The sequence below is a fragment of the Cucumis sativus genome, chromosome 3, assembly GCF_000004075.3.
Source record: "Cucumis sativus cultivar 9930 chromosome 3, Cucumber_9930_V3, whole genome shotgun sequence".
In the NCBI taxonomy this organism is placed as follows: Eukaryota; Viridiplantae; Streptophyta; class Magnoliopsida; order Cucurbitales; family Cucurbitaceae; genus Cucumis; species Cucumis sativus.
In genome coordinates, this window is record NC_026657.2 from 15,380,501 (window position 1) to 15,405,089 (window position 24,589).

Here is a 24,589-nt window from a genome sequence, read left to right on the forward strand (position 1 = left end):
GAGAGGAAAAGCACAAAGACTTTGTCAAATAATAATAATAATAAAGATTAGAAAAAAGTTTGATTTGAACTAGAGGTTATTCAATGCCATCTTTTAACCTTTCATTCTGACTTGGGTACACATGTCATGTCAATTTATTAAATGATGTTCATTTTAAGAAGAGAAAAAAAGAAACTCAAATTTTCAAAACAACCCATGATACAAAATGCAACCAAAATTTAAAATAGGTGAACAAAAAAAATCTCAACTAAAATGAAACTAGAACACTCCAAAATAAATAATAAAAGAAAGAAAAGCAATAATATCCCAAAATAAAACAAGCAAAATTTCAAAATATTAAAAAGAAGAAAGAAAGAAAAAGAAAAGAAAGGAATAGAAAAACCTAAGAGAGGGAAAGTTGGTGAGATTGAATATGAGTTGTGTGTATTAGATCTGGGACGATGGCCAATATTAGTCGAAATTAGATAATCGAAAAGGCATTTTTTAAAATAAAAAGATAAATTAAAATATTTATAAGCTATAGCAAAATTTTGGATTCTATCATTATAGTTTTCTATTATTATAGTATATTAATGACCATCAGTGATAGAATTTGCTATAAGTCGTAAATATTTTGTAAAATCTACTATTTTTAAAAATTTCCCTACCCAAAATGGGATGTAAAATTTTTGATTAATTAAATTGAAAAAAATGACTTATTGTTTGATTAAATTCAATTACTAATTCAAAACTAGAGTTTCTTGCTCTGATCACGTGACCTCCTTAATTTGTTTCGCATCATTTAGCTTCAATTTTATAAAAAATATAATCAAACGAAAAAAAAGGTGTAATTAGTTGAAGAATAAAAATTAATCACACAACCATATGAAATGATGCTATATAAAAACGATACTAATAAATAAAGCAAAAAAAACTTTTAAAAATATTTACAAATATAGAAAAATAAAACAATTGATAGACTAAGATAAACTATTATATGTATTTATCATGATACAAATAGACATAGATAATAGTCTATCTTGATTTATCACGATCCATTATAAATAAATTGTGATATAGTTTTACGACAAATTTATAAATATTTTAATTTATTTTACTATCTTTCTAGAACAATATCTGAAAAGACCACAAACTTTATTTGGATTTGGATTTGAGACTATTCTAATATAACTTTAATTTTTGGTGAAAAATCACTTTCCAAATCACTTTTAGTATAACAACTTTAGTTCTTAATGTAAAAAATTAATCAAACTTAATTTTTAGTTTTGAATAATTTTTAAACAATTTTGACAATTTTATCATCACTGAGAGAAAAATCAATTGGCTAGAGATGGTTTATAAATGAGTTTGAAGTGATTTTTTCTTTTCAAAATTTAATTTGATTTTTTCTTTCTTTTAAATATGACTATTTTAGAGAAAATTGATTTCAACAAATATCAATATGATTTTAACCCTGTCAAAATTACTTCCATGGTGTACTTAGGAGTGATAGAGTATTAATTTTATAGATAGAGATTTTGGTACCATTGATTTTATAAAATTAATTTTTAAGCTATCAAATTTATGTTAGATTTTCAATTAAACGTTTGGTTCCAAAAATTAATTTTAAAAAAATATCCAAAATTAGTGGTTGTATTATTTATTTGATAAATAATTGTTTAACTAAATAATTTTGGTAAAGATGTATTTCTAATTGTTTATTGTTAAATTTTTGTATGCATAATCAATACTTTGAGTAAGGAAAAATTCAAAACATTTGTTCTATTAACAATTCAATGACATATAATGTTTGCAATCTATTGTTCCAATGTTTAAAATAAAAAGAAAAGCTTTCACAAATAACAAACCAACCATATTTTACACAAAAATCGAATTAGATAACTATTTGGGGTGATTTGAGACGAGGGTTATACAAGACTATAATAACCTCTAGTACATTAAATACTATTTAAAAATCTTCAATTAGCTATAGTAAACGATGTTCCAAAGTTTCCATTTGTTACTGTTTTTACTATTTGACATTCAACATTTTTTATTTTTTGTTACAATATTTACTATTTTCTTTTCAGACTAATTAAAATAATACACTCTGCAAATATATAATATTATAATTCAAACTAAAATAATCTACGTCCCAAACACAAACTAGTATCACTAAACTATAATAACCTAAAACTATAATATATAACTCACTCCTTACTCCAACCGCCTTATTGAGGATTTATTCTTGTTTAATCACTTAACAAAAGTCACCTATTGACTAATTTATTCAAAATCAATTTGAAATGAGTTTATATTATTCTAAAATCAAATTTATATAATTCATGCGAAATCACTTTTTTTTCGAAAGTGATGAGTGGAGTGTTGATTTTAAAAAAAGAGATTTAGGTATATTTGAATTTGTAAAATTGATTTTTAAACAGTCAAATTTATGTTTGATACAAAACTATTAAAAGTAATTTGCATATATTTAGAATTGATTTTCAATCGTTATATTTAGTTCTAAAAGTTAATTTAGGGATTAAAAGTTATGTTTTGGGTTTGAGAAATGATTGTTTAACTGAGTAATTATGGTAAAGTTCATTTCTATTTATTGTATTGTTAAAGTATTATATGCACGAATGATATATGTTTATATATATATATATATATAATGAAAAACATTACAAATATATATAATTATTTGTTTTATTGACCATTTGACATTTTGTTTCAATAATTCAATTTTTTAAAAAAATCATAAATGGTTAACTAATGATATTTTACACACACAAAAAAGAAGAAAATGGATCCGTTAACACATCCTACACCATATTCTACCATCTACATGTGTGAAAAAATTCGTTATATACCTTAATAATATTTTTCACAATAAAAACTAAAGTCATGTTTCGTATTCATTTTGTTTTTTAAATTAGGCCTGTAAACACTGTTTTCGCTTTAACTTTCTCTCTTTATTATATACATTTTAGAGACACTCGTAAAAATGACAAAACACGTTATAATAATTAAATACATAGTGTACATACTTTTCATTTGCAAAAATGACAAAAAAAATAAAGTTAAGTCCACCCATATAAAACTAAATAATTTTCAAACTATGCCTAAATAATTATAAATTACTAAACTAAGAGAGATGGTTCAGTACTTACTAGATATTATGAGCTTAATTGTTAGAAAGTTAAAATCGCAAATTTAGAAATAGAGTGAAAAAGATAGACTAAATTGGTAAAAAGGTGTTTTTAACTATAAAAAATTTCAAGTAAGACAACGGTAGGGATTCATACGCAGGCTAAGCACATGTGTTCGTTCTAAGGTGTCTTTTCTTTTATGGTTAGTTGCATAAATGGCAAAAAAAAAAAAGAAAAAAAAAATCTTAGCACATACAGCACAACGATAAAATAATTATAAATACAATACAAAAAAAGTAAAATAATAAAATACTCACCATTTTAGTCGTTTCTTTTGTAGAATATGATAATTGTTATCAATGATATATACTATTATTATTGATAACTTTCAATTTGAGACAGGGTTATTTCACACAATCCTCAACGCTCTCCGCTCTTCACATTTCACACGTACTTTTTAGGGCCAAGACAACTTTAATTATTAAACCCCATCCAATTTAGAATTTCAAGCCCAAATAAATCAACATTGAGCTTAATCACCATTGAATTTCCTAAGTTTGTCATTTGTATCCAAATTTTATAAAATGAGCTTTGTTTGTGATAGGCATACCAACTTGTAACTAGTAGATGATGTATAAAGAAAAGGAAAATCCACATTTTATTGTTCAAGAAAAAAAGATGCATGAATATAGCTTATTTTCATGTACAGTGTTGAAAGCCATATAATAGATATAAGTTTAGCCTGTCGTGTCAATTTCCATCTAGAAAACCATCCTTCACCGATTTCGAATAGTTCAAAGTCGAGACTTGGATTTATCTGGTTCTGGTAGTTTACGGTAATCATATACGCCTATTCTCCGCTTTCTTCCCAAACGACCAGCATCGACATACTGCACAAGAAGAGGGCAGGGAGCATATTTATTGTCACCAAGCCCAGAATGAAGAACCTTCATGATTGATAAACAAACATCCAAACCAATGAAGTCTGCAAGCTCCAAGGGACCCATGGGATGATTTGTTCCTAGCTTCATTCCTGTGTCGATGTCTTCCTTGGTTGCCACTCCCGTGTAGAGTGCAAAAAACGCCTCGTTAATCATTGGCATTAGAATTCTGTTCACGATGAAGCCAGAGTAGTCCTGAGAGCATATCACTGTTTTGCCAAGCCTGAAAGTAAAGAAAGTTTAAACTATTGTCAAGTGAAGTACTCCTGTGTTAGTAGATCAGATAACAGCTAATGGTGGAAAAGGAACGGAGGTGAATTTGAGAGCAATCAATGAAGTGAATCACCTCTCGGCCAAGATTTTTATGGCATCAAACGTTTCATTGGATGTATCCGCACCTCGCACAATCTCAACCAACTTCATTACAGGTGGAGGATTCATGAAATGCATGCCAATGACCTGCAATAGCACCAAAAGTTTCACTGGCAAGCTTGCAATGCTGAAGATCCCACGATGGAGAGATAGAAACATCTCAGTCTTTATATTCTATATAGATTACTCCTATGAAATCCCATGTTTATCAAATATGGGAAATCACGAGCAATATAACCCTTATTGCAAGCAATTTAGTTGGTCATGGTTTTTTCATTCAATGCATGCTAAAACCACATCGCTAAATGGTATAACTATATGTAAATGACACTTTAAGAGAAAAACAACAGTTTACTGTACAAGATTAATGATTATGTATCAGCACTCGTGCATGTGAGAGGAGACATTAGACAAGCTGAAACCTGCTCAGGACGTGTGGTTGCCGATGCTAAGCGAGTAATCGGGATGGAACTTGTATTAGAAGCTAGAATGGAAGACCGTTTTGCAATCTTATCTAATTCAACAAATAGCTTTCTTTTAACATCTTCCGATTCCAGGATAGCTTCAATGATGACGTCTGCTGAATGAAGCTCTTTTAAATCAGTTGAAAATTTTAGACGTTGAAGAGCATTGGCACCAATTTCCTGTTAAGTGATTTCGTAAGCTGGTCAAATGTCTACCATTTGGACGGCAAAACTTCAATAGAGAAACAGAAAATTTCATTTGAACGGTAGAACTCAGCCTTTTCATTATCAATGTCAAACCCATACAACAAATCAGTTTTAACTTGGAATCAGATTGTGCTCAATGCAGACTAAACATTTACTTTGAAGATATTAATTGGTCCAAGTAATAAAAGAAATGAAAAGACAAAGATTAACTCTTTGCAAGAGGCTCAGTTCTATATCCCACACACTACACAACAACCAACTAAACCTCCCCCCCCCCCCCAATTGTATTATTTATAGTCTCCTAACCTTGACGTTAAAGAAGCTTGTATAGAAATAGGTAGTTACCTTGAGTTGAATCTATAGTCGCTATAAGTGTTAGAAATTTATTATAATCACTTTATTACAATGCACTATAATATATTGCAATAGCTGCCTATAAACTTTCCTGTCAATTGCATTCCAATTTTACCGCCATAGAAAATTAAAAGGATGCTAATCCAGAAAAAATGTACTGAGGCTTTCATTCAACATTCAACATTCTCCACTTCTAAAATCTTTCCTCTACTGATTTAGTACATACTATTCATGGCTTACATAAGCCTGCAAGTTATTATTGTTTAATGCATAAAATTGAAGAGCTGTAAGAAAGTAGATTGGGTTCAATCCATCATCTTATGGCTTATAGAGAAGCACATCAAGGTTCACTCTTGTTTCATTTACTCCCTCCAATCAAATCCAATTCCCCAGTGATCAAATGTCATTGAACGAGTCTATTTTCAAATCCAATTATTGATCTATATTCAAGATGATTTAGCCAAGCTCTCACTAATATTTGTCATCTATGGTATGAACACTGGCATCGAAACATGAAGTCATCACGACAGCTGATCGAAATTCTTTAAACCAGATGTTCCTAGTCCATCAGTAAGGGAGGAGAGTACAATAATATCACAAGCTTCTCTGCAGAGACATGAAATATGGAAAGGATTCTCTAGGATTCATTTTCCTAAAACAGTAGATCAGTGCTATCCTGAGTAGAAAAGGTAAACAGGGCCAAGAGACTGCAATCTCCTACTGCTATAGGTTGTTCATAAGTAAACCAAATAATACTAAATCAAGCATTTTCCACCCTAATCATTATTAACAGGGTGCTTGAGATTGATTTGGCAATAGTTTAAAATCACTAGTTGTCATTCTCAAAATCACTTCGAAAAATTTCTTTAATAATTCCAAATCAATTTTAATGCTATATAACTGGCGTTTAAGTGCACAATTCGGATAAAAACATTTCAAAATCACTCCATAACAATCCCTAACACTGCAATTGGATTAGTTAAGAGCAATTCTTATAAAATGAACAACACAAAACACCCAATAAAAGATAACTCAAGGGTAACATAAAAAAACTAATAAAGGATCCGATTACACTCAAAGCCCTGGAGTAAATGAAAAGAATTCTTACTCGAGAGAGAAGGTTTCTAGAGACCAGGCGTTGGATTGAGGAAGAAATTGAATCGGTTGCTTTAGCAAGAGCAGCAGAGTCTGAATCAATTAACCAAACTTGATGGCCGTATGTGGCGGCGAGTTGGGCAATTCCAGAGCCCATTTGACCGCCGCCGACGACTCCAATGGCCTTGATTTCCGTCATCGAGAAAATCCAATTCAGGCAACGATGAATGAGATCGCATCCGATTAGCCTCGGGTAAGAATTTGTTGCGGGGAAGGAACAGTTGGTAGGGAATTGAAAGCTCGATTGATAAGGACAAAATAAAATGCCACCGATTAGTATTTACAAATTAAAATTGGTAATAACCCTAAATTGCTTAGTCCATACGAAATTGTTAATCATCATTCAAATATATTCAAACTATTTAAAAAATACATTTTCAAATATACATGAAAGAGTTTAACGTTACACATTCAAATATTTCTTTAAGAAAAAAAGGAGTTTATTTGATTTAAAATTATTTTTGAAGATAACAATTTAATTAATCCTTATATTTTTAAACTTGTAACCAAAAAATCTTTAATTTTAGATAATTTTTTTATTACTTTATGACGTGGACTAGCTAGCTTTGGTAGAAGAGACAATTGTAAATATAGCAATTAGATTCAAAACATTAACATATATAACAACATTTTAAAAAAGTTGTAAACACATCAAAATCCATCATAGACTATAACGATAAAAATCTATTACTAACAGATCATATTGTAAATACTGGTTTATAATAGGCTATCACTAATTGACTTTACCAAAATTATAATTTTAAAAAATATTTTTATCCATAATTAATTATTATTTTCTATTGTAAAAATAGTGAGTCTTAACCAATTTGTTTATAGTTCATTTATGCAACAAATTTCATTAAACCATAGTACTAATTTCTACCATTGAAACTAAATTATTATTAATTTCAAACTACAAAAACTAAATTATTAAGTAATGGAGTTAATGAGAAAATAGATTGCACTAAATTTATAACCTAATTTAAATGGGATAAATTTATATTTCAAATGCATTTTTTTTAATTTTTTTTCTTTTATTAAAAATTATCTCTAAAACTATAATTTTGGTACATTCAATTTTAGTCTGCATATTTTTACGTTGAAATTAATTTTTATCAAAATTAATTGATAATCTTTATTGTTAATCATATATTCAAATTTACATCATTGTATAATGATTGATGGTATACCATTAGGCAGAATATACTATATAAAAATCATATATATTTATAGAAATATTGATATATCATATATGTGTTGACAATATTCAATAGTAAAATTGAAAGAAGGGTAGATGTCACATTCATTAAAGAGGCATTATTTTAAAGTATCAAAATATTAAAACAATTTTTAAAAATAATAACAAAAAGCTTAAACCCTCAACCCTAAATCGTATTTGTAAATATTTTGTTCATTTTGTAATATTTAAAAGTAGATTGAGTTCGATCCTTTTAGATTTAAAAATGTGTTCTTTTTATCAATAAGTAGCTATTTTGATCATCAAGAAAGCCAACACTAAAATGGACCGGTGGCGGAAAATTTATATCTCTTAACACCAAAAAAAATTGTCGTGCGTACAAAAATAAAACTAACAAATATCTTAAATTTTATTTAAAAGATAAATGAAGAGGATGTCTATTAATTAGTCCTAAACATAAATTAGAAATATGCCCTAAACTTGAATTAGCTAGTTTCACTACTATTTATACAAACATATTAAACTTAATTAAAACTAATTCAAGCTTAATTCTCCACACCCTTTTAACTAAAACTTAATTAAAACTATAATATTAATTCATTGCATGCTCTCTACCAAATGTACATTTTTTATATTATACTATATCTTATAAATCTACCTATGGTTTAATATTTAATAGTTCATTTTTCAACAATAAATAGTATTAAAATAGTTTTTTTTTTTCTCTACAAATATAGTATTAAAAAAAAAATTTACTTTTAATGATAAATTAACAGGGCAAATATCCCAACTACTTAGGCATATTTGAGATGTTAGTTTTAATCTAATTAACCACTAGTGTAGTCATATAATATAATATATGCATGCTAGTTTTATATGAGTATAGTATGTATTTAATTACTATCATAACTAATACTCTAATGGTAAAATTGTCTTTTGGTCTTTTTAGATCGTTTCAACTCTCAAATTTTTTTTAGATTGTTTAGTCCAATAATAAGTTGTTTTCAACACCATCCAACTAATATTTTGACCCAAAAGAAATGCTCCAATAATGATGAAAAGATGAAGCATTATGATATAAGGGAACTTTATAGTAAATTAAATAACATTTGTTAGGTAAATGTTGCTGTCACTCACAATTGTCCTAAATTGAAAAAAAAAAACCATTAGCTCTCATAATAAATATATTCACAACCTCATATTATCCAAAGTTTTTTTTAATAACTTTTAAATTTATTAATTCTCATGAAAAAGAAATTATGCAATTCTTAGAGAAGACAAGAAGAAAGTTGGAATAATATATTGTTGGAAAATTTGAAACCCTAAAAATTGTAGATGGTCTAAAGAAAAATTATGCTTTTTTTTAATTTTATTTTATGGATTGTTATTTTATTTTTTAGGTGAAAAAGATTATATTGTTGTCAATGAACAAGAAAAAGGCCACAATTTTAAAACTATATTTTAAATCTAATAAATGTGCAATTTCCACATTTTATGTTTGAAATTAGAGTAATTACTTGTATAACTTACATGTTTAACATATCTTATTAATAATAATGATATACATACTAAGCACGTACATCTCAACATGTCGATCACACATTTTTATTTTATTTTTTTTCTTAACCTAACTTTGTAAAATAACTCGTACTAGTGTTGTGTTGAGTTAGACAAATTTCTAACACCTAAATAAGTACATACAATTTATTTCAACTAAGCCTGACATCTAAATAAGTACATGTAATTTATTTTAACCGGATAAATAAAGCATTAGAGAACTTAGAGTGGTACCCATGTACTTATTAATTCCCTTGAAGGATGTAATTAATAGAGGAATTTTCCTTATTTTATTTTTTATTTTTTATTTTGTTCATAAATTTAAAGCTTAAAAGTAAGACATAAAGAGAATTCATATCAACCACCGTAAACTCCCTAAGATACAAAACATTATTCTTCCAAGACTTGCATTTTAAAAAAAAAAAACTCAAATTCTATTTCTCGAGTGAAGAACACAAATATCGAAGAGAGAAAGTGTGCTCATTAGGGTTTTGACAAAAAAAATGTCTAAAGTCATCATTAGGTTGATTGTACATAACAAAATTCAAATAATTTTCCTTTACATCGATGACAAAGATTCATCGCCAATCCATCATTCATTGGAGTTATTGTGCTAATTGATTTTGGGTATCGGTAATAAAGGATTCCCAACTTAAAAACGATGTCAATTTCAATTGGCTAAAAGTTTTAGTATTAACAAGTGAACGAGAATAAAAGAAAAATATAGTAAATTGTGAGTTGAAACGTTACATGATACTTTTAAGTATTAATTAAAATATAATCCTTAGTTAAGAAAGCATGAAAACAAAAAGGAAATGGATTAAGATGGAAATAGAAAAGGAGAGGTAGTCCATTGATGTCAAAAAGTTAAATGATGAATAATGATAAGAAATGAAAAGTAGGTAAAGAAGTTAGTAAAAAGAAGAGTCAAGTGGAAAGTGGTGGTGCCATATGTTAGCATAAGTGCCTAACTTTCATCAATTTCTTTCTCTCATGCCTTTCTCTCTTTGTGATCATCTTTATCATTACCTTCACTCAAACCTCTCTATCCATCATTATATCAAATTCTACTTCTTCTTTTCTCTTCCCAAAAACAACCCCACTTCTTTCTTACAAAATTCAAATAAAGCAAATTTAATTTACTCATGTAATCCTCTCTTACGATTTTAATTATAATAGCGCACTTTTTCAAAGCCTTTGACTACTCGCTCATACGTTCTTCTCACGCTCAAACTACATAATACATCAGGATTTTAAGTGTTTTTAATAGAAATAATTGATAAAATCCAAGGTATGGATTATTTTTATAACGCTCGGAGTCCATATGACTTTGTTAAAGCTTTTCGACGTGGGACGACTGCATTTCTAAACCCAACATTTTGCTTACTCTATAATTATAATATCTTTGATGATTATAGGCTCCCCGTTGCTAATTTTCTATATATAATTACTCTGTAACATTATTCTCTTGATTTTGTTTATAATAATGTTTTGAAAGCCTGGATTTTACCTTCAAATGTTTAGTTTTCTAAGATGTTGTCACTCTTAACAACAATGCTTGAAATGGAATTAAGAGACTGTGACAAATTAAAAAGATTTTAACATTTAATTAATAAAATTCCTTATAGTTAAAGATTTTGGAAGTATTTGCAAAAGTGAAATGTGTGAGAATATCCCAATTTTGTGAAATATCATACAAAAGAAAATTAATGACAGATGGGATTTTTTCTATACTTCAAAAGACAAATTATTGAACATTAAGAAACAAATTTAATTATGTAAAGTTAGTGATACACACAAACTTCCAATTTTAATTAATTGTAACATTAACATAACAAGTTGTTGGTAATTGCATGGTTAAAACTACGTTAATACCCAGAAAAGTAATGTCCATACTTAAGTGTAAAAAATGATTACAATATCAATGTCAATATCAATATCAAGATTTCATTATAATAGATACATCGATAACATGTCAATATTGATAGATATTTCTCTTTATGAATATTTTTATTAGTATTAAACCGAGTAGAATCATCGTTTTTAAGGTTTTACAAGCATTTATAAAAGACTAGTTAAGCAATATGTGTAGTACACGTGAAATCTTATAGTTTCAATTAAATTTTTAATAGTAATTTTAATGTTTTCGTATTATCTTCTTTAAAAAGAGATAGAAGAAAAGGTATTCTAGTAATTAAATTATTGAATTAATACGTTAATACTCCACTGTATTGTAATATATGTAATGCAATAATTTTCATTCTAATATTTTAAACTCGAATAATTTATTTGTTTCATCTTATTAATTAATTATTGTTTTCATTCAATTAAATCTTTCATTTTTTAAATGTTTTCTCTAAATAATTAATTTCAAAAAATGGAGGGGAAAAAATCAATTTTAACCCTAAACCATTATATGGATGAAATTAAATTAAACCACGGATATTTATATTAGGATTTTTTATTTATAATTATTCAAAATTTTCACCCTATTGCCATTTCATATATCTTATTCAACTTTGATGACTTGGAAAAGAAATTTCATTTTTTTCTTTAAAAAAGGTTTTGAGTGGTCAATTCTGTGCGATTGATTAAAACTAATTATGTGCAATAATTTACTATTGTTGAGAAACAACAGATTTAGAAAGAAAAAAAAACCTTATTAGTGTATTAAAAATTAGTAGGAAAATAAAGGAAATCTAAACAAAAATAATAATATAAAATTGCACCGTTTTTATAAATAGATCCTTTTTCTTTTTCTTTTTTTTTTGGTTTTTAGTAGTAAAATATAGATCCAAAGTTGAATTGAGTGGAGATGATATTTGGAGTAAAAATAATACATCTCACCAAGTTGAAAACTAAAAATGGATATTTCCCCTAAAAGCCTAAAAATATAATATTGGTTTAGGGACAAACTATATTTCAATTCAATCCAAAAAAAAAAAAAGCTGAAGTTGATCAATATAATATAAATTAATGATGCAATACAATAAGATTAGAAATTTAGGTATGGGTATGGAAAAGAGTTATTTTTGTGGATCAACTCCAATGTTCTCGATTTTAAAATATAAATTGTTTTTAAATATAACAAAATAAATAATAATAGGCATGTATTTTCACCATAATACTAATTTTTAATTTTGTGTTAAAAATATAGATATAATTAATATCAATATTGAGGTGAGAAAAATTACAAAACCAAAAAATATAATTCTTACGTTTTTGGTGTTTGATTAAAATAGTTGATGTTTGTAGTGTAGATTGTTTTAGTTCGAGTTATAACAATATGTGTTTGGTGTGTAGATTATTTTAGTTTAATAAAAAAATAATAAACATTGTAGTAAAGGATAAAAAAAATGTCAAATAGCAAATATGTTAGGAAATTAGGAGTTTTGAAACGGTGCCTACTACAAGTGATTGGAGAGTTAGATAACATTTACTATAGCAAGGAGTAATTATAATAATTATAAAGAATCTTTACCCTAAAGAGCACCTAAAAGTTTTATTTTATCTTAATTCCATGAGAATTGCATTTGGTAATATTTCGAAGAAGAAGTAGAATAAACTTTATTAGTAGTAGAGTTGTAGTAGCATAGAGGGTGTATGAGTTAGAAACTGGAAGCAGTAGTGATATGGTTTTATTATGATGAACCAACCGAGTTGATTAAGAAAATAAATGAAGTATGGAAACAGAGGAGAGTTAGAGTAAGCTTCTTCAGTTAAATTGTGATGGAGAAAGAGAGGAGAGGGTTTGGTGAGATCACATGAAGAGAGAGAGAGTATAGATATTTATTTTATCAATGAAAGAAAGAAAGAAAGAAAGGAAGAAAGGACAAATGGGTGGGGTGGGGAAGAAGTGCGTGGCAGTTCACCTAAATCTGATTAATGTGGGGGAGGGAGGAAACGGCCGATAGCCCGTGATACTCGCCTAAAGCTCTTTCCCCACCACCGGCTATTACCGGTCAACCTCCACCGCTAAAACCTCTTTTTTTGACTTTTTTTTATCCTCTCTCCCCCCCCAACTCGCGCTTTCCAATCGCGTGGACATCACCTCAAATCACCATTTATTCCTTTTCTTAATTATTATTATTATTATTGTCGTTTTAAAATAATTATTTTAAGTTTGTCGAGAGATCTTTATGATGTCTCCATTATTATTATTATTTTTTTTTTCTTTTTACGAAAAGAAAAGCAAAGAATTATTAATCTCACTTAGGGACACATTATTACCATTCATTAACTAACATTTCATTTCCTTCATTTTCTTCTTCTACATTTCATTATATATTACATTGCCTTTTCTTCTACGCATATATTTTATTTAATACTGCACCTCAACATTAATCAAATTAAACCAACCACAATTCAAGTTGGTTTGAAATTTTTCCAAACGTCCCAATCAAATCTCTTCTTATCTTTAATCGACAACTTTTGATTTGATCGAATTTAGTTAGTCGACTCAATTTTTCAATCTATCCATTCATCTCCATCTAAAAATAATTTGGGAAAGATTATTTAGTTAACTTTGGGAAAGATTTTAAGCAACTTTGGTCGAAATCTTTTTAATTTAAGATGGTATTAAAAAAATTAAAAGCAAAAGGTAAATTTTGAAATGAGGAAAGCTTATTAAAGTGTAAAAATTGAAATGTCTTTTCATGTTTAAATATATAATATTACAACACTTATCTAAATGGTATACAAGACGAGAAGTTTATAAGTGAAAGCAATTCCCCTTTTTGGTTAATCTACTATTTTGGTACTCTATTTTTAATTTACTCACTATTAGTTTTGTTTTAATTTTTAATTAAAATTTGTCAAATAACTTTTAAAAACAAATTAAGATATTCTACTTAAAAAAAAGAAGAAAAAACTTTAAGAAAAACTAAATTTAAAATTTACATTACCTAACAAAAACTACTAAGTGACAAAAGTTCATCCCACTTAATTCGGAATTTTTACAATTTTTCTAATTTAGATAAATTAAAATCAAACAAACAAGAAAATAAAAATACTAAAAATGATATTTTAATTTTTAGTTGAGTATTTTAAAAATTAAAAATATACTAAAATTCATAGACTTTAGTAGTGATTTAGGGTATGAGAGTATTTTGTATAGTCAATCATGAAGTGGCATTATTATATTTATTAAATGATTTTGTATTGGTACAATATTTGTTAATATTTTAGACGTAATTGCTATTTGTTTTAGAAAAGAAAATGAAAAAAAGGGACATAATTGGTGTGAACACGTGCATGAAAGATGGAGTAGGCGTGAAGAATAGAAAACTCACATCGGTCCTTGCGCTGCGCTTCCCAATTTTTTTTTCCATCTCCACTTTCAACCTTTCCTCTTTTTCTCTGCATTTTTCTTCTTCTAGAGAGATTGAGAGAGAGAAACTGATTAGCGTCGTAGGTGCTGACAATCACAACAAACCATAGAATAAAAAAGAGACAAGCTTTTAGAAATTTTACCTCCATAAAGAACACACAAAACTTTCCTCAAGTCAGCTCTCTCTGTCTTCATCTGGAACAAGAAAAAGAAAAAGAAAGAAAGAAAAAAAAAAAATAGCTTCACCCAATCCCTTACTTGCCTCTCCAATTATATATTGTAAAGTACACTGCTCTTGCCCTCTCTGTTCAACAGCCACTGTTCTTAATCTTTTCCCCTCTCTTTTGGGTTTCTCCTGATATGGACAATGTCTCCATATCTTTTTTCCCAAACCCAGATTTGACATTGTTTCTCTAAAATTAAACAGATAACCCATAAAAGAAGGCGTTTCTGACGCTGCTCCCTCTTTACTTGCTTTACTTCATTTGCAAGTCATGATTTTCACTGGAGTTGCTACTGGGAAACTAGGAAATCATTTCTTTATTTCCTTCTCTCTTCCTTTTCAACCTTTTTCTTCTTCTTCTCCTTCTTCTCCTTCTTCTCTTCTCTTGTCTTTGGGATCTGAGATCTTCTTGCCTCTCTGTTGAAGGGTTTTTTTCTTTATTTGTCTTTCTCCCTGGAACATAGAAAACAAAAAACTTTCAGTTTGAAGTTTGAAGTTCAATTCTGGGTTCATCTGTTTTTGTTTATTGGGAAAAGGGTTTGGTATCGAATAGGGATCGGTGATTCCAGTTTTCTTTTCTTTTCTTTTTTTTTTTTAATTTTACCTTTTTCACTTTTTGCTTCTTTTGCAAGTTGCCCAACTTGGGATTCTCCTCCTTCTCATGTTGAGTTTGCAAGGTTTCTTTATTTGGATTCTTCTCATTTTCCTGAAAAGCTGAGTATGACCAAATGGAGTTTTGACTGAGTTTACTACAGTGGCTCTGCTTTTTTATTTTTCAACATGAGATCTCTACTGGTCTCAGAGGTGATGGTGCTTAATCTTCTCAAACCATCTTTATCTTTCCTCGTATGGATATTATTGAGTTCTTTGCTCTCTTTTTCTCTGGGTTTGAAACAGTCTAATCAAATCTGTGATTCAAAAGATTTATTGGCATTGAGGGGCTTTGTGAATAGCCTCGCAAATAATTCTGTTCTCTCTGTTTGGTTAAATGAATCCAACTGCTGCAATTGGGACGGTGTGGATTGTGGATATGATGGCAACAGCTCGATTACTAACAGAGTTACCAAGTTGGAACTGCCTAATTTGAATCTGAAAGGCAAGGTTTCACAATCACTTGGTGGTTTAGATCAGTTAATTTGGCTGAATCTATCATACAATCAGCTTGAAGGTGTATTGCCAACAGAATTCTCAAGCTTGAAGCAACTCCAGGTTTTGGATTTAAGTTACAACAAACTGTCAGGACCAGTCACAAATGCAACTTCAGGATTGATATCTGTTCGTGTTCTGAATATTTCCAGCAATTTATTCGTTGGGGATTTTCCTCAGCTTGTGGGATTTCAAAATCTTGTTGCCTTCAACATAAGTAACAATTCTTTCACAGGCCAGCTTTCATCACAGATTTGCAATTCCTCCAACATGATTCAGTTTGTTGATATTTCACTGAACCAAATATCCGGCAATCTTCGAGGTGTTGACAGTTGCAGCAAATCTCTCAAACATTTCCGTGCAGACAGTAATTTACTTACCGGCCATCTGCCAGGTTCGTTGTATTCATTATCATCCATGGAGTATTTTTCAATTCCTGGGAACAGCTTCTTTGGCCAGTTAAGCATGGAACTGAGTAAGCTTTCTAGGCTTAAATCCTTTATAGTATTTGGAAACAAGTTTTCTGGTGAACTTCCAAATGTATTTGGTAATTTTTCAGAATTAGAGGAGTTAGTTGCACACTCCAACAAGTTCTCTGGATTATTGCCTTCATCTCTGTCATTGTGCTCAAAGCTTAGAGTGTTTGATCTTAGAAATAATTCTTTAACTGGTACTGTAGATCTTAACTTTTCTACGCTACCAGATCTTCAAATGCTTGATCTAGCCTCAAATCACTTTTCCGGCCCTCTACCAAATTCTCTATCTGATTGCCATGAACTGAAAACTCTTAGCCTTGCCAGGAACAAGTTAACTGGTCAAATTCCTCGAGATTATGCAAAGCTCTCCTCTCTGTCGTTTCTATCTTTGTCGAACAACAGTATCATAGATTTGAGTGGTGCACTATCTACTTTACAGAATTGCAAAAACCTCACTGTTCTCATTCTTACAAAGAACTTTCGTAATGAGGAAATCCCACAGAGCGAAACTGTTTTCAACAATTTGATGCTTTTGGCATTTGGTAACTGTGGTCTAAAAGGACAAATTCCAGGTTGGTTAGTTGGTTGCAAGAAACTAAGCATCCTCGACTTGTCTTGGAATCACTTAAATGGAAGTATCCCTGCTTGGATAGGTCAGCTGGAGAATTTGTTTTACTTGGACTTATCCAACAATTCACTGACTGGAGAAATCCCAAAAAGCTTGACACAGATGAAAGCACTAATTTCCAAAAATGGCAGCTTGTCGGGTTCGACATCTTCTGCTGGAATCCCCCTTTTTGTCAAACGAAATCAAAGTGCCACTGGTCTGCAATACAACCAAGCATCAAGCTTTCCACCATCGATTTACTTGAGCTACAACAGAATTAATGGAACTATTTTTCCGGAAATTGGCAGATTAAAATGGCTGCACGTCTTGGATTTGAGTAGGAATAATATTACTGGCTTCATCCCAGGCACCATATCAGAAATGGAGAACTTGGAAACACTAGATTTGTCAAATAATGACCTTTATGGACAAATTCCACCATCACTCAACAAGCTCACATTCTTGTCAAAGTTTAGCGTGGCAAATAATCACTTGGTGGGACCAATTCCTAGTGGAGGGCAATTCTTAAGCTTTCCCAGCTCCAGCTTTGACGGTAATATAGGACTTTGTGGGGAAATTGATAACCCTTGTCACTCTGGTGATGGGTTAGAAACAAAACCCGAAACCAACAAATTTTCAAAGAGAAGAGTCAATTTCATTCTTTGCCTTACAGTCGGTGCAGCTGCAGCAATCCTCCTGCTGCTTACAGTGGTTCTACTCAAAATTTCCAGAAAAGATGTTGGAGATAGACGAAATAATCGTTTTGATGAGGAATTTGACAGGGCTGACAGGTTATCTGGAGCTCTTGGATCGTCAAAGTTGGTGCTCTTTCAGAATTCAGAATGCAAGGATCTTACAGTTGCTGAGTTGTTAAAAGCCACTTGCAATTTCAACCAAGCAAACATAATCGGCTGTGGTGGATTTGGCTTGGTTTACAAAGCCAGCCTTCCCAATGGTTCAAAAGCTGCAGTCAAGAGGCTTACAGGAGATTGTGGTCAAATGGAACGGGAATTCCAAGCTGAAGTAGAAGCTCTTTCTCGAGCGCAGCATAAGAACCTTGTTTCTCTTCAAGGTTATTGCAAACATGGAAATGACAGGCTATTAATTTACTCCTACATGGAAAATGGAAGTTTGGACTATTGGCTTCACGAGGTTGTTGATAATGATTCAATACTAAAATGGGAAACAAGACTCAAAATTGCACAGGGTGCTGCTCACGGATTGGCTTACTTGCATAAGGAATGTCAGCCCAACATAATTCACCGAGATGTAAAATCCAGCAACATACTTCTAGATGACAGATTTGAGGCTCATTTAGCTGATTTTGGTCTTTCACGATTACTCCGTCCGTATGACACTCATGTTACCACGGACTTGGTTGGGACTTTGGGTTATATTCCTCCTGAATACAGCCAGACATTGACTGCAACCTGCAGGGGTGATGTTTACAGTTTTGGCGTTGTTCTCCTTGAGCTTCTTACTGGTCGTAGGCCTGTAGAGGTATGCAAAGGTAAAGCCTGCAGGGATTTGGTGTCTTGGGTGATTCAAAAGAAATCAGAAAAGAGAGAAGAGGAGATTATTGATCCTGCACTTTGGAATACAAATAGCAAAAAACAGATTTTAGAGGTTCTTGGTATTACTTGTAAATGCATAGAACAAGATCCAAGGAAGAGACCTTCGATTGAAGAAGTTTCTTCATGGCTAGATGGTGTAACATCGTAAGTCTTTTTAACATTAAATGTTTGGTTTGCATTTCATCCCTCGTATCAAACTGAATTTTGTACAGCTAAGCCATTGAAATCTATGAGGCACAACGCAACACCATCGAATGACGAATGTACAATGAATGTATTTTTCTTTTTTGTGGGTGGGGGTTGAATACTTACAGTTGTAACTGAGTCCAAAACGAAGTTTTTTTTCTTTAACATGTTTTTCTGTTTTCCATTTATTTAGAATAGACATGTTTAGAAGGTGCCCACTAAATCAGTTCGTTTGGGTCAATTTTAGAAATGTAAGTTTCTTTGCTTAGAGATTTCATTTTGACAGCATTGTATCTTTCAGGCTAAGTTCAATAGTCAACAGTTCACATTTCAACTAGCACAAAAGATTACAGTAATCAAAGTAGCCATAACTCAAAATGTGTCAGCGACCTTTTATGAGCCCCCAACTAAATCCAAGAGACGTGACCAATGCCAAAGATTGAATCTTTTTTAATACGGTGTCCAAAAGTTTCTTCTGTATTTCCTTCAATTGTATGTTTCTATATATGGCTACGTATTCAGTATTCTTAGAATTCAAAGACAACTGTAAAACCTATTGAACAAATCTTATTCAAATAAGGTCATGGAAATGTGCTCGGCATTCGATAACATCTTTCCTAACTTTCAGCTTTGAATTCAAAATGTGAAGCAAGCAGTGTTTTCACGAAACCATTAAGCATTCATATTCAATAATAACAAAGTTTTACCTATCTATCCATCCAGCTATCTGTCTATCTTTTGTATATATCCATCACAAAGAACAATCTGACTCACTTGACTTCAGTAAACAGAACATGGCGATTTGCAATAGGGTCATATTTCTGGACCTCAATCTTATCAGCCACCTTCCTACTTTTCTTCTTGGCATAGAAAAAACCAGTCCTAGCAGTTGAGGAGAGCCGGACTATTTTGAAATCTTTCCCTCCCCCTTTCCTCCTTGTCTTCTTTTTCTTGGCTGGATCACCACCCCGCTTCCTACTCAACCTCTGCATTTGAATGCAATCGAAATTAGTTACATGATCAAATCAACAATCACATTAACATAACGAAAAAATTACACAAACATTATTCCCAATGACTTTTGTATTGTTGTAAAAATTAAAATTAAAACAGAAAATGTACCAAACTTCCATGTAGAATAATCCCAACAGAAGATGTATCAGATTTTCACCATCATCTCATTTCAAAGATACAATCTCAATCAGATAAGTATATGTTTTGTATACCATACGGAACTGATACCAGTCAGAATGCGGGAATTTTGAAGGATATCATATAGGTTAGCATAAATGGGGTAAACATGTACAGACACATACGAAAACATATACCATCCATCACTCTTCTCTTGATTAGCAAATTACGATGATAATCCACACATAGTCGAGATAAAGAACCAATCAATCCAAAAGAAACAATTGTCATACCTTTCTCTTTGTAGTCTCAGGAGCATATCTTTTGGCCATGCAAATTACGGATTCATAGCGAATTGATCTTTCCAGAGCCCTCTGTGACAACAATCCTGAAAATTCCAACAGACCGCCGAATGTTAAATTTGTCCGGATTCTGTTTGGTTTGTTAGGAGAAAAAATACACTTTAAACAAACCCCACCAAAAGAATTCTCCCCCACAGAGATTCTCGATTATGATACTCACTCATTCTTGATTCCCGATCTTTCTCGTGTTGGGAAATACCTTTGAGATTGGGAAGGAAGGTGAGCGTGAGCGAGAGGGTAGCAGAGAAGGAGGGAGAGTTGAAGGTGATGAAGTTTGAAGGAGGTGAAGACGAAGAATCACTGAGAAAATGATTCCTTATTCCACAAGAAAGCGTCAAATCCAAACAAAACCTTTGAATTGTTGTCACCATCTTCTTCCATGAAAAGGAACCCTTCCTTCCTTCTCATACTCTTCATAACCTCTTTGCTTATTATTATTTTATTACTATTTCGCCGAATTATATTAAAATAGTTGAATTATATTAAAATAGTTGAATTATATTAAAATAGTCTGTTTGGTGTGTAAAACTAGAACTTTTTTCTCAAATAATGTAAATGGAGAAAGTAACGACTAAAATAAGGTTTCGTCAAACTATTGACAGAAATATAGTAGTTTTGGGCCTCACACCTTATTTTTTGAGATAAGAATAGCAAAATTTAGTATAACAAATTTAAAAATAACAAATCTAAAAAATATTAAGAATTTGAGCAAAACCAGTGATTATAGAATTTTTTAAATTTTTTTTTACCCGTTTATACTAGGATAAATAGATACAATGTATTTGTCAAGGAACACAGTATATTTGCAAACTAATTAGTTTTGAAAAATATTAACTAATTTGGATTAACAACATTTTTCCTATATCCCTATAACTCATAACAAATTTTTGAATTTTTAGTATTTAAATCAAGTTAATTAATATTTATTTATTTATTTCATGTTTAATAAAGATTTTTCCTACAAAATTGCTAAAGTTTCTTGTTAATTAGATTTCATAATATCATGAAATCTAATCCCTAAAACAATGACAATCACTACTTCATTATTTTTATATTATAATACATAATACCTATGGTTAATAAAAAAATGGGTATGAGAATTTCAACAATTTTCAAATCATTATATTCGATAGTATTTTGATTTCAAATATTACATCATATTCTCAATAGCAAACATAAATTAACCAAGTTATTTAAATAAAATTATTAGATAATACATAGTAGATATAGTTAATAATAATTTAAAAACAAAGTTTTTTCATCATTACAATCGTGCTAATTTATGATTATACACTTATTTTGATTGATTTTTATTAAAAATATAATTTATTGTGCCTCTTGTATCAGATAATTATTTTTCACATTGTGTTTTTTAATTACGTTAATATTCATATTTATTTTAATTAGACGTTTTATTTTGTATGTGACGTTTTATTTCCAATCATCATTGTTATGCATGTGTAATCAAGAAGTATAATACATGTGTTACATCTCTTTATGTAGGATAATACGTGTTTTACTTGTATTTACATGATACAAATAATGAGACCAAATACCATATTATATAGTATATTTACAAACTTTTGAAAAATATTAACTAATTTAAGATATTTTCGAGATTCACCAGATTTTCTCAATATCTCCTAAATACATGTCTATAATTCATTAAAAAAAAAATTGGATTTTTAATATTCAAATCAAATTAATTAACATTATTTATTTAATTCATAAAACTTATGTTTAATAAATATTTTCCCTAAAAGATTTTCAACCGTTCCCCTTTCCTTAGATTTCATAATATTTTGAAAATAGTGGCAATCACTAATCCACTATTTTCAAAGGATTTATAATTACTTTTGTTATTTTCTCAAAATAAAACTCATAATTTGCTATTCTTCTTGACACCCAAAAAAATATATGAGGTCCAAAACTATCCTATTTTGGTCAATAGTTTTGCCCAACCTTATTTTTGTCATTACTTTATACATTTACATTATTTGAGAAAAAAGTTTTGTAAACTATTTTAGTTTCATGAGGAAATAGTAAATATTGTAATAAAGAATAAAAAGTGATAAATATCAAATAGTAAATACGGAAGCAAATTGAGAGATTTAAAATAATGTTTAATGTAGCTAATTATGAGACTTTTAAATAATATTTTTGGTAGCAGGTCTGGTGATTATAGTCCTAGATAACCTTTGCCCCAAACGACTCTTTAATATTTCGAGCTCTTCTTTAGCTAGCCACACCTTGTCCTGATCTCCTATCACCTATATTTTGCATGCTCCTCCGTCGAATTTCTTTGTCTTCCTGTCACACTCTAGCCACGAAAATTAAGAAGAAGAAAATAATTTGGTTGATAAGAATGAATGTAAGCAAGAAAGATATAGTTTTGTAAGTTTCAAAAAGTTTAACAAAAAAAAAAATATTAATTCTAATTGAGTTATGTTAAATTTTAGCAATATATGTATGTTTAAAGTTAACATTCTTTCAACAATTAGTGACGTGGATAATATTATCAAATAAATGTTAATAGTCAACCTTATTAAACTCTTCCTTCGTACTTAAATTAATTCAAACAACAATTTAAATTATGTTTCTACCTTGTAAAATAATTTTAAATATTAAAAAAAAAAAAAAGTTGAGTTATATGGCTGATTGCCTCTATATCAAAGAGATTTTTTCCTCGGGGAGAGTTCAAATACCTTAAAGTTTGGAGGTAATATCAATAACAATAAATGAACAATCATATCAATTTAAATCATGAACTTTGAAGTTGTCTCAATTTAAACTTCATGTTGAATAGGAAATTTCTAGACCAATTATAAATTGCCACATCGTTTACTAAATTAATGATGAAAAGTATAAATAATTGAATTTGGAACTAATTAAAAATTGACATGTGTCCCAATTAAAATTGAAAACGTAAATTGGCCAATTCTGATGATATCACATGTTTTCATGGTAACCATTGAATCAAGTTAATTATTTTGGTTCAATTAAATATTATTTACTTGAGCTAAATTCAATTGTGCAAAAAAATGAGCTTAATTGTGGCTAAAGGCTAAATATGACCCAAATCCATGTAAATAAGCCCATGGGTCTAGTCCATTGTCCAACCAGGCTCAAACCTATAAAATCCACCAGAGAACTCTGTTCTCCTCATTTGTAAGAGTTCAGAAATTTTTTTATTCAGCTCTAGAGAGAATTCTTCCAAGAGCTAGAGGGCTCCCTAACTCCCGAAGTCGATCGCCCTCGAAGATTGAAGCTTCTTTAAAGATACAAACTTTCTTTCAAGACTCCATCTTCAAGAATATCATGTGCTCCGCTTCTCAAATCAAACGTAAGCATCCAATCGAGAGAGAACCAAAAGATCAAATTCTAGAGATTGAACCACATCGCATCAAATTAACAAAAATACAACATCAACTCAAGTTCAACTCCACGAATCAAATTTCTTCGGAAATCTTATGCGAACAAATTGGCACGTTTGGTGGAACATCTCTACCTCTCATCTCTCACTCTCAAAACTAACTCAACAAACCAACTAATGGCATTAAAGAAAGTTGCATCTGAATTTCATGTTTCAAGCGACACTTACACGGGATCTATCATCTGTAGTCGTTCAAAGGGGATCATCCAAGGGTAGAATCAAGGTTCTATCATCGCGTAGAGCATCCTTAAGCAATTGTTGGAATCTTCTAAAGGCAGGATCATCATCAAAGAAACTCTTTCGTTTCACAACTCTACTTCTGTGTCTGATCTATCAGAGCAAGAATTAGACCTTGAAGTAGTGTCTATCATGGTGGCCAATGTAACTGTTGAGGCCGCCATGACGGATATGGAGAGGAAAATAAATTTTCGAAGGAAAGCTGTCAAGGAGCCAGAACATGAAATTGTTGTCTTGAAAGACCAAATGAAAGCTTGTGAAACTATCGAGTCGAGCAAAACTCCTGTGAAACTATCGAGTCAAGCAAAACTCCTGTTGTCAAAGCTAGCGATAAAGGAAAAGCTATGTTGCAGAAAAATCAAACACAACAGTCCATTTTTGTCACCTCCCTATCAGTCTAACAACTACAGGATATGATCACAAGCTCCATAAGAATTCAGTATGGAGGATCGCCACAAACTTCTTTTATGTAGTCCAAGCCATATACCATGAGAATCGATGACCTA

The 24,589-nt window shown here is 30.3% G+C and overlaps 2 protein-coding genes across 4 annotated transcripts; both read right to left on the reverse strand.

Moving 5' to 3' along the window:
- Positions 1 to 3,745: 3,745 nt before the first annotated feature.
- Positions 3,746 to 6,914, reverse strand: LOC101221475 (3-hydroxybutyryl-CoA dehydrogenase). 2 transcript variants are annotated; one of them, XM_031883564.1, is made up of 5 exons: positions 6,578 to 6,914; positions 4,867 to 5,088; positions 4,419 to 4,531; positions 4,108 to 4,295; positions 3,746 to 4,021 (listed from the first exon to the last, which is right to left on the reverse strand). In XM_031883564.1, the coding sequence occupies exons 1-5, from the start codon at positions 6,761 to 6,763 to the stop codon at positions 3,972 to 3,974; spliced, it is 759 nt and encodes a 252-aa protein (XP_031739424.1). In that variant the 5' UTR covers positions 6,764 to 6,914; the 3' UTR covers positions 3,746 to 3,971. The 2 variants fall into 2 exon arrangements, with proteins under 2 accessions (XP_031739424.1, XP_004146246.1); XM_004146198.3 differs by having other exon boundaries at positions 3,746 to 4,295.
- Positions 6,915 to 14,490: 7,576 nt separating this feature from the next.
- On the reverse strand, positions 14,491 to 20,838 carry LOC105434866. 2 transcript variants are annotated; one of them, XR_004215689.1, is made up of 5 exons: positions 20,574 to 20,831; positions 20,345 to 20,439; positions 19,628 to 19,906; positions 14,852 to 15,384; positions 14,491 to 14,753 (listed from the first exon to the last, which is right to left on the reverse strand). XR_004215689.1 is itself a non-coding variant. In XM_031883565.1 (3 exons), exons 1-3 carry the CDS (start codon positions 20,782 to 20,784, stop codon positions 19,691 to 19,693), a joined length of 522 nt encoding a protein of 173 aa, XP_031739425.1. In that variant the 5' UTR covers positions 20,785 to 20,838; the 3' UTR covers positions 19,454 to 19,690. The 2 variants fall into 2 exon arrangements, 1 of the variants encoding a protein (XP_031739425.1); XM_031883565.1 differs by lacking the exons at positions 14,491 to 14,753; positions 14,852 to 15,384 and having other exon boundaries at positions 19,454 to 19,906; positions 20,574 to 20,838.
- Positions 20,839 to 24,589: the final 3,751 nt, after the last annotated feature.

What these genes read in the sequence shown, in the direction of transcription:
- LOC101221475 (XM_004146198.3), bottom strand. Translation starts at nt 6,763, where the DNA reads ATGACGGAAATCAAGGCCATTGGAGTCGTCGGCGGCGGTCAAATGGGC. An exon ending in CTAGAAACCTTCTCTCTCGA is followed by an intron (nt 5,089 to 6,577) that starts GTAAGAATTCTT and finishes ATCACTTAACAG; the next exon opens with GAAATTGGTGCCAATGCTCT. An exon ending in ATAAAAATCTTGGCCGAGAG is followed by an intron (nt 4,296 to 4,418) that starts GTGATTCACTTC and finishes CTTTACTTTCAG; the next exon opens with GCTTGGCAAAACAGTGATAT.
- LOC105434866 (XM_031883565.1), bottom strand. Translation starts at nt 20,784, where the DNA reads ATGGTGACAACAATTCAAAGGTTTTGTTTGGATTTGACGCTTTCTTGT. An exon ending in AGATCGGGAATCAAGAATGA is followed by an intron (nt 20,440 to 20,573) that starts GTGAGTATCATA and finishes TGGAATTTTCAG; the next exon opens with GATTGTTGTCACAGAGGGCT. An exon ending in CTGAGACTACAAAGAGAAAG is followed by an intron (nt 19,907 to 20,344) that starts GTATGACAATTG and finishes ATTCAAATGCAG; the next exon opens with AGGTTGAGTAGGAAGCGGGG.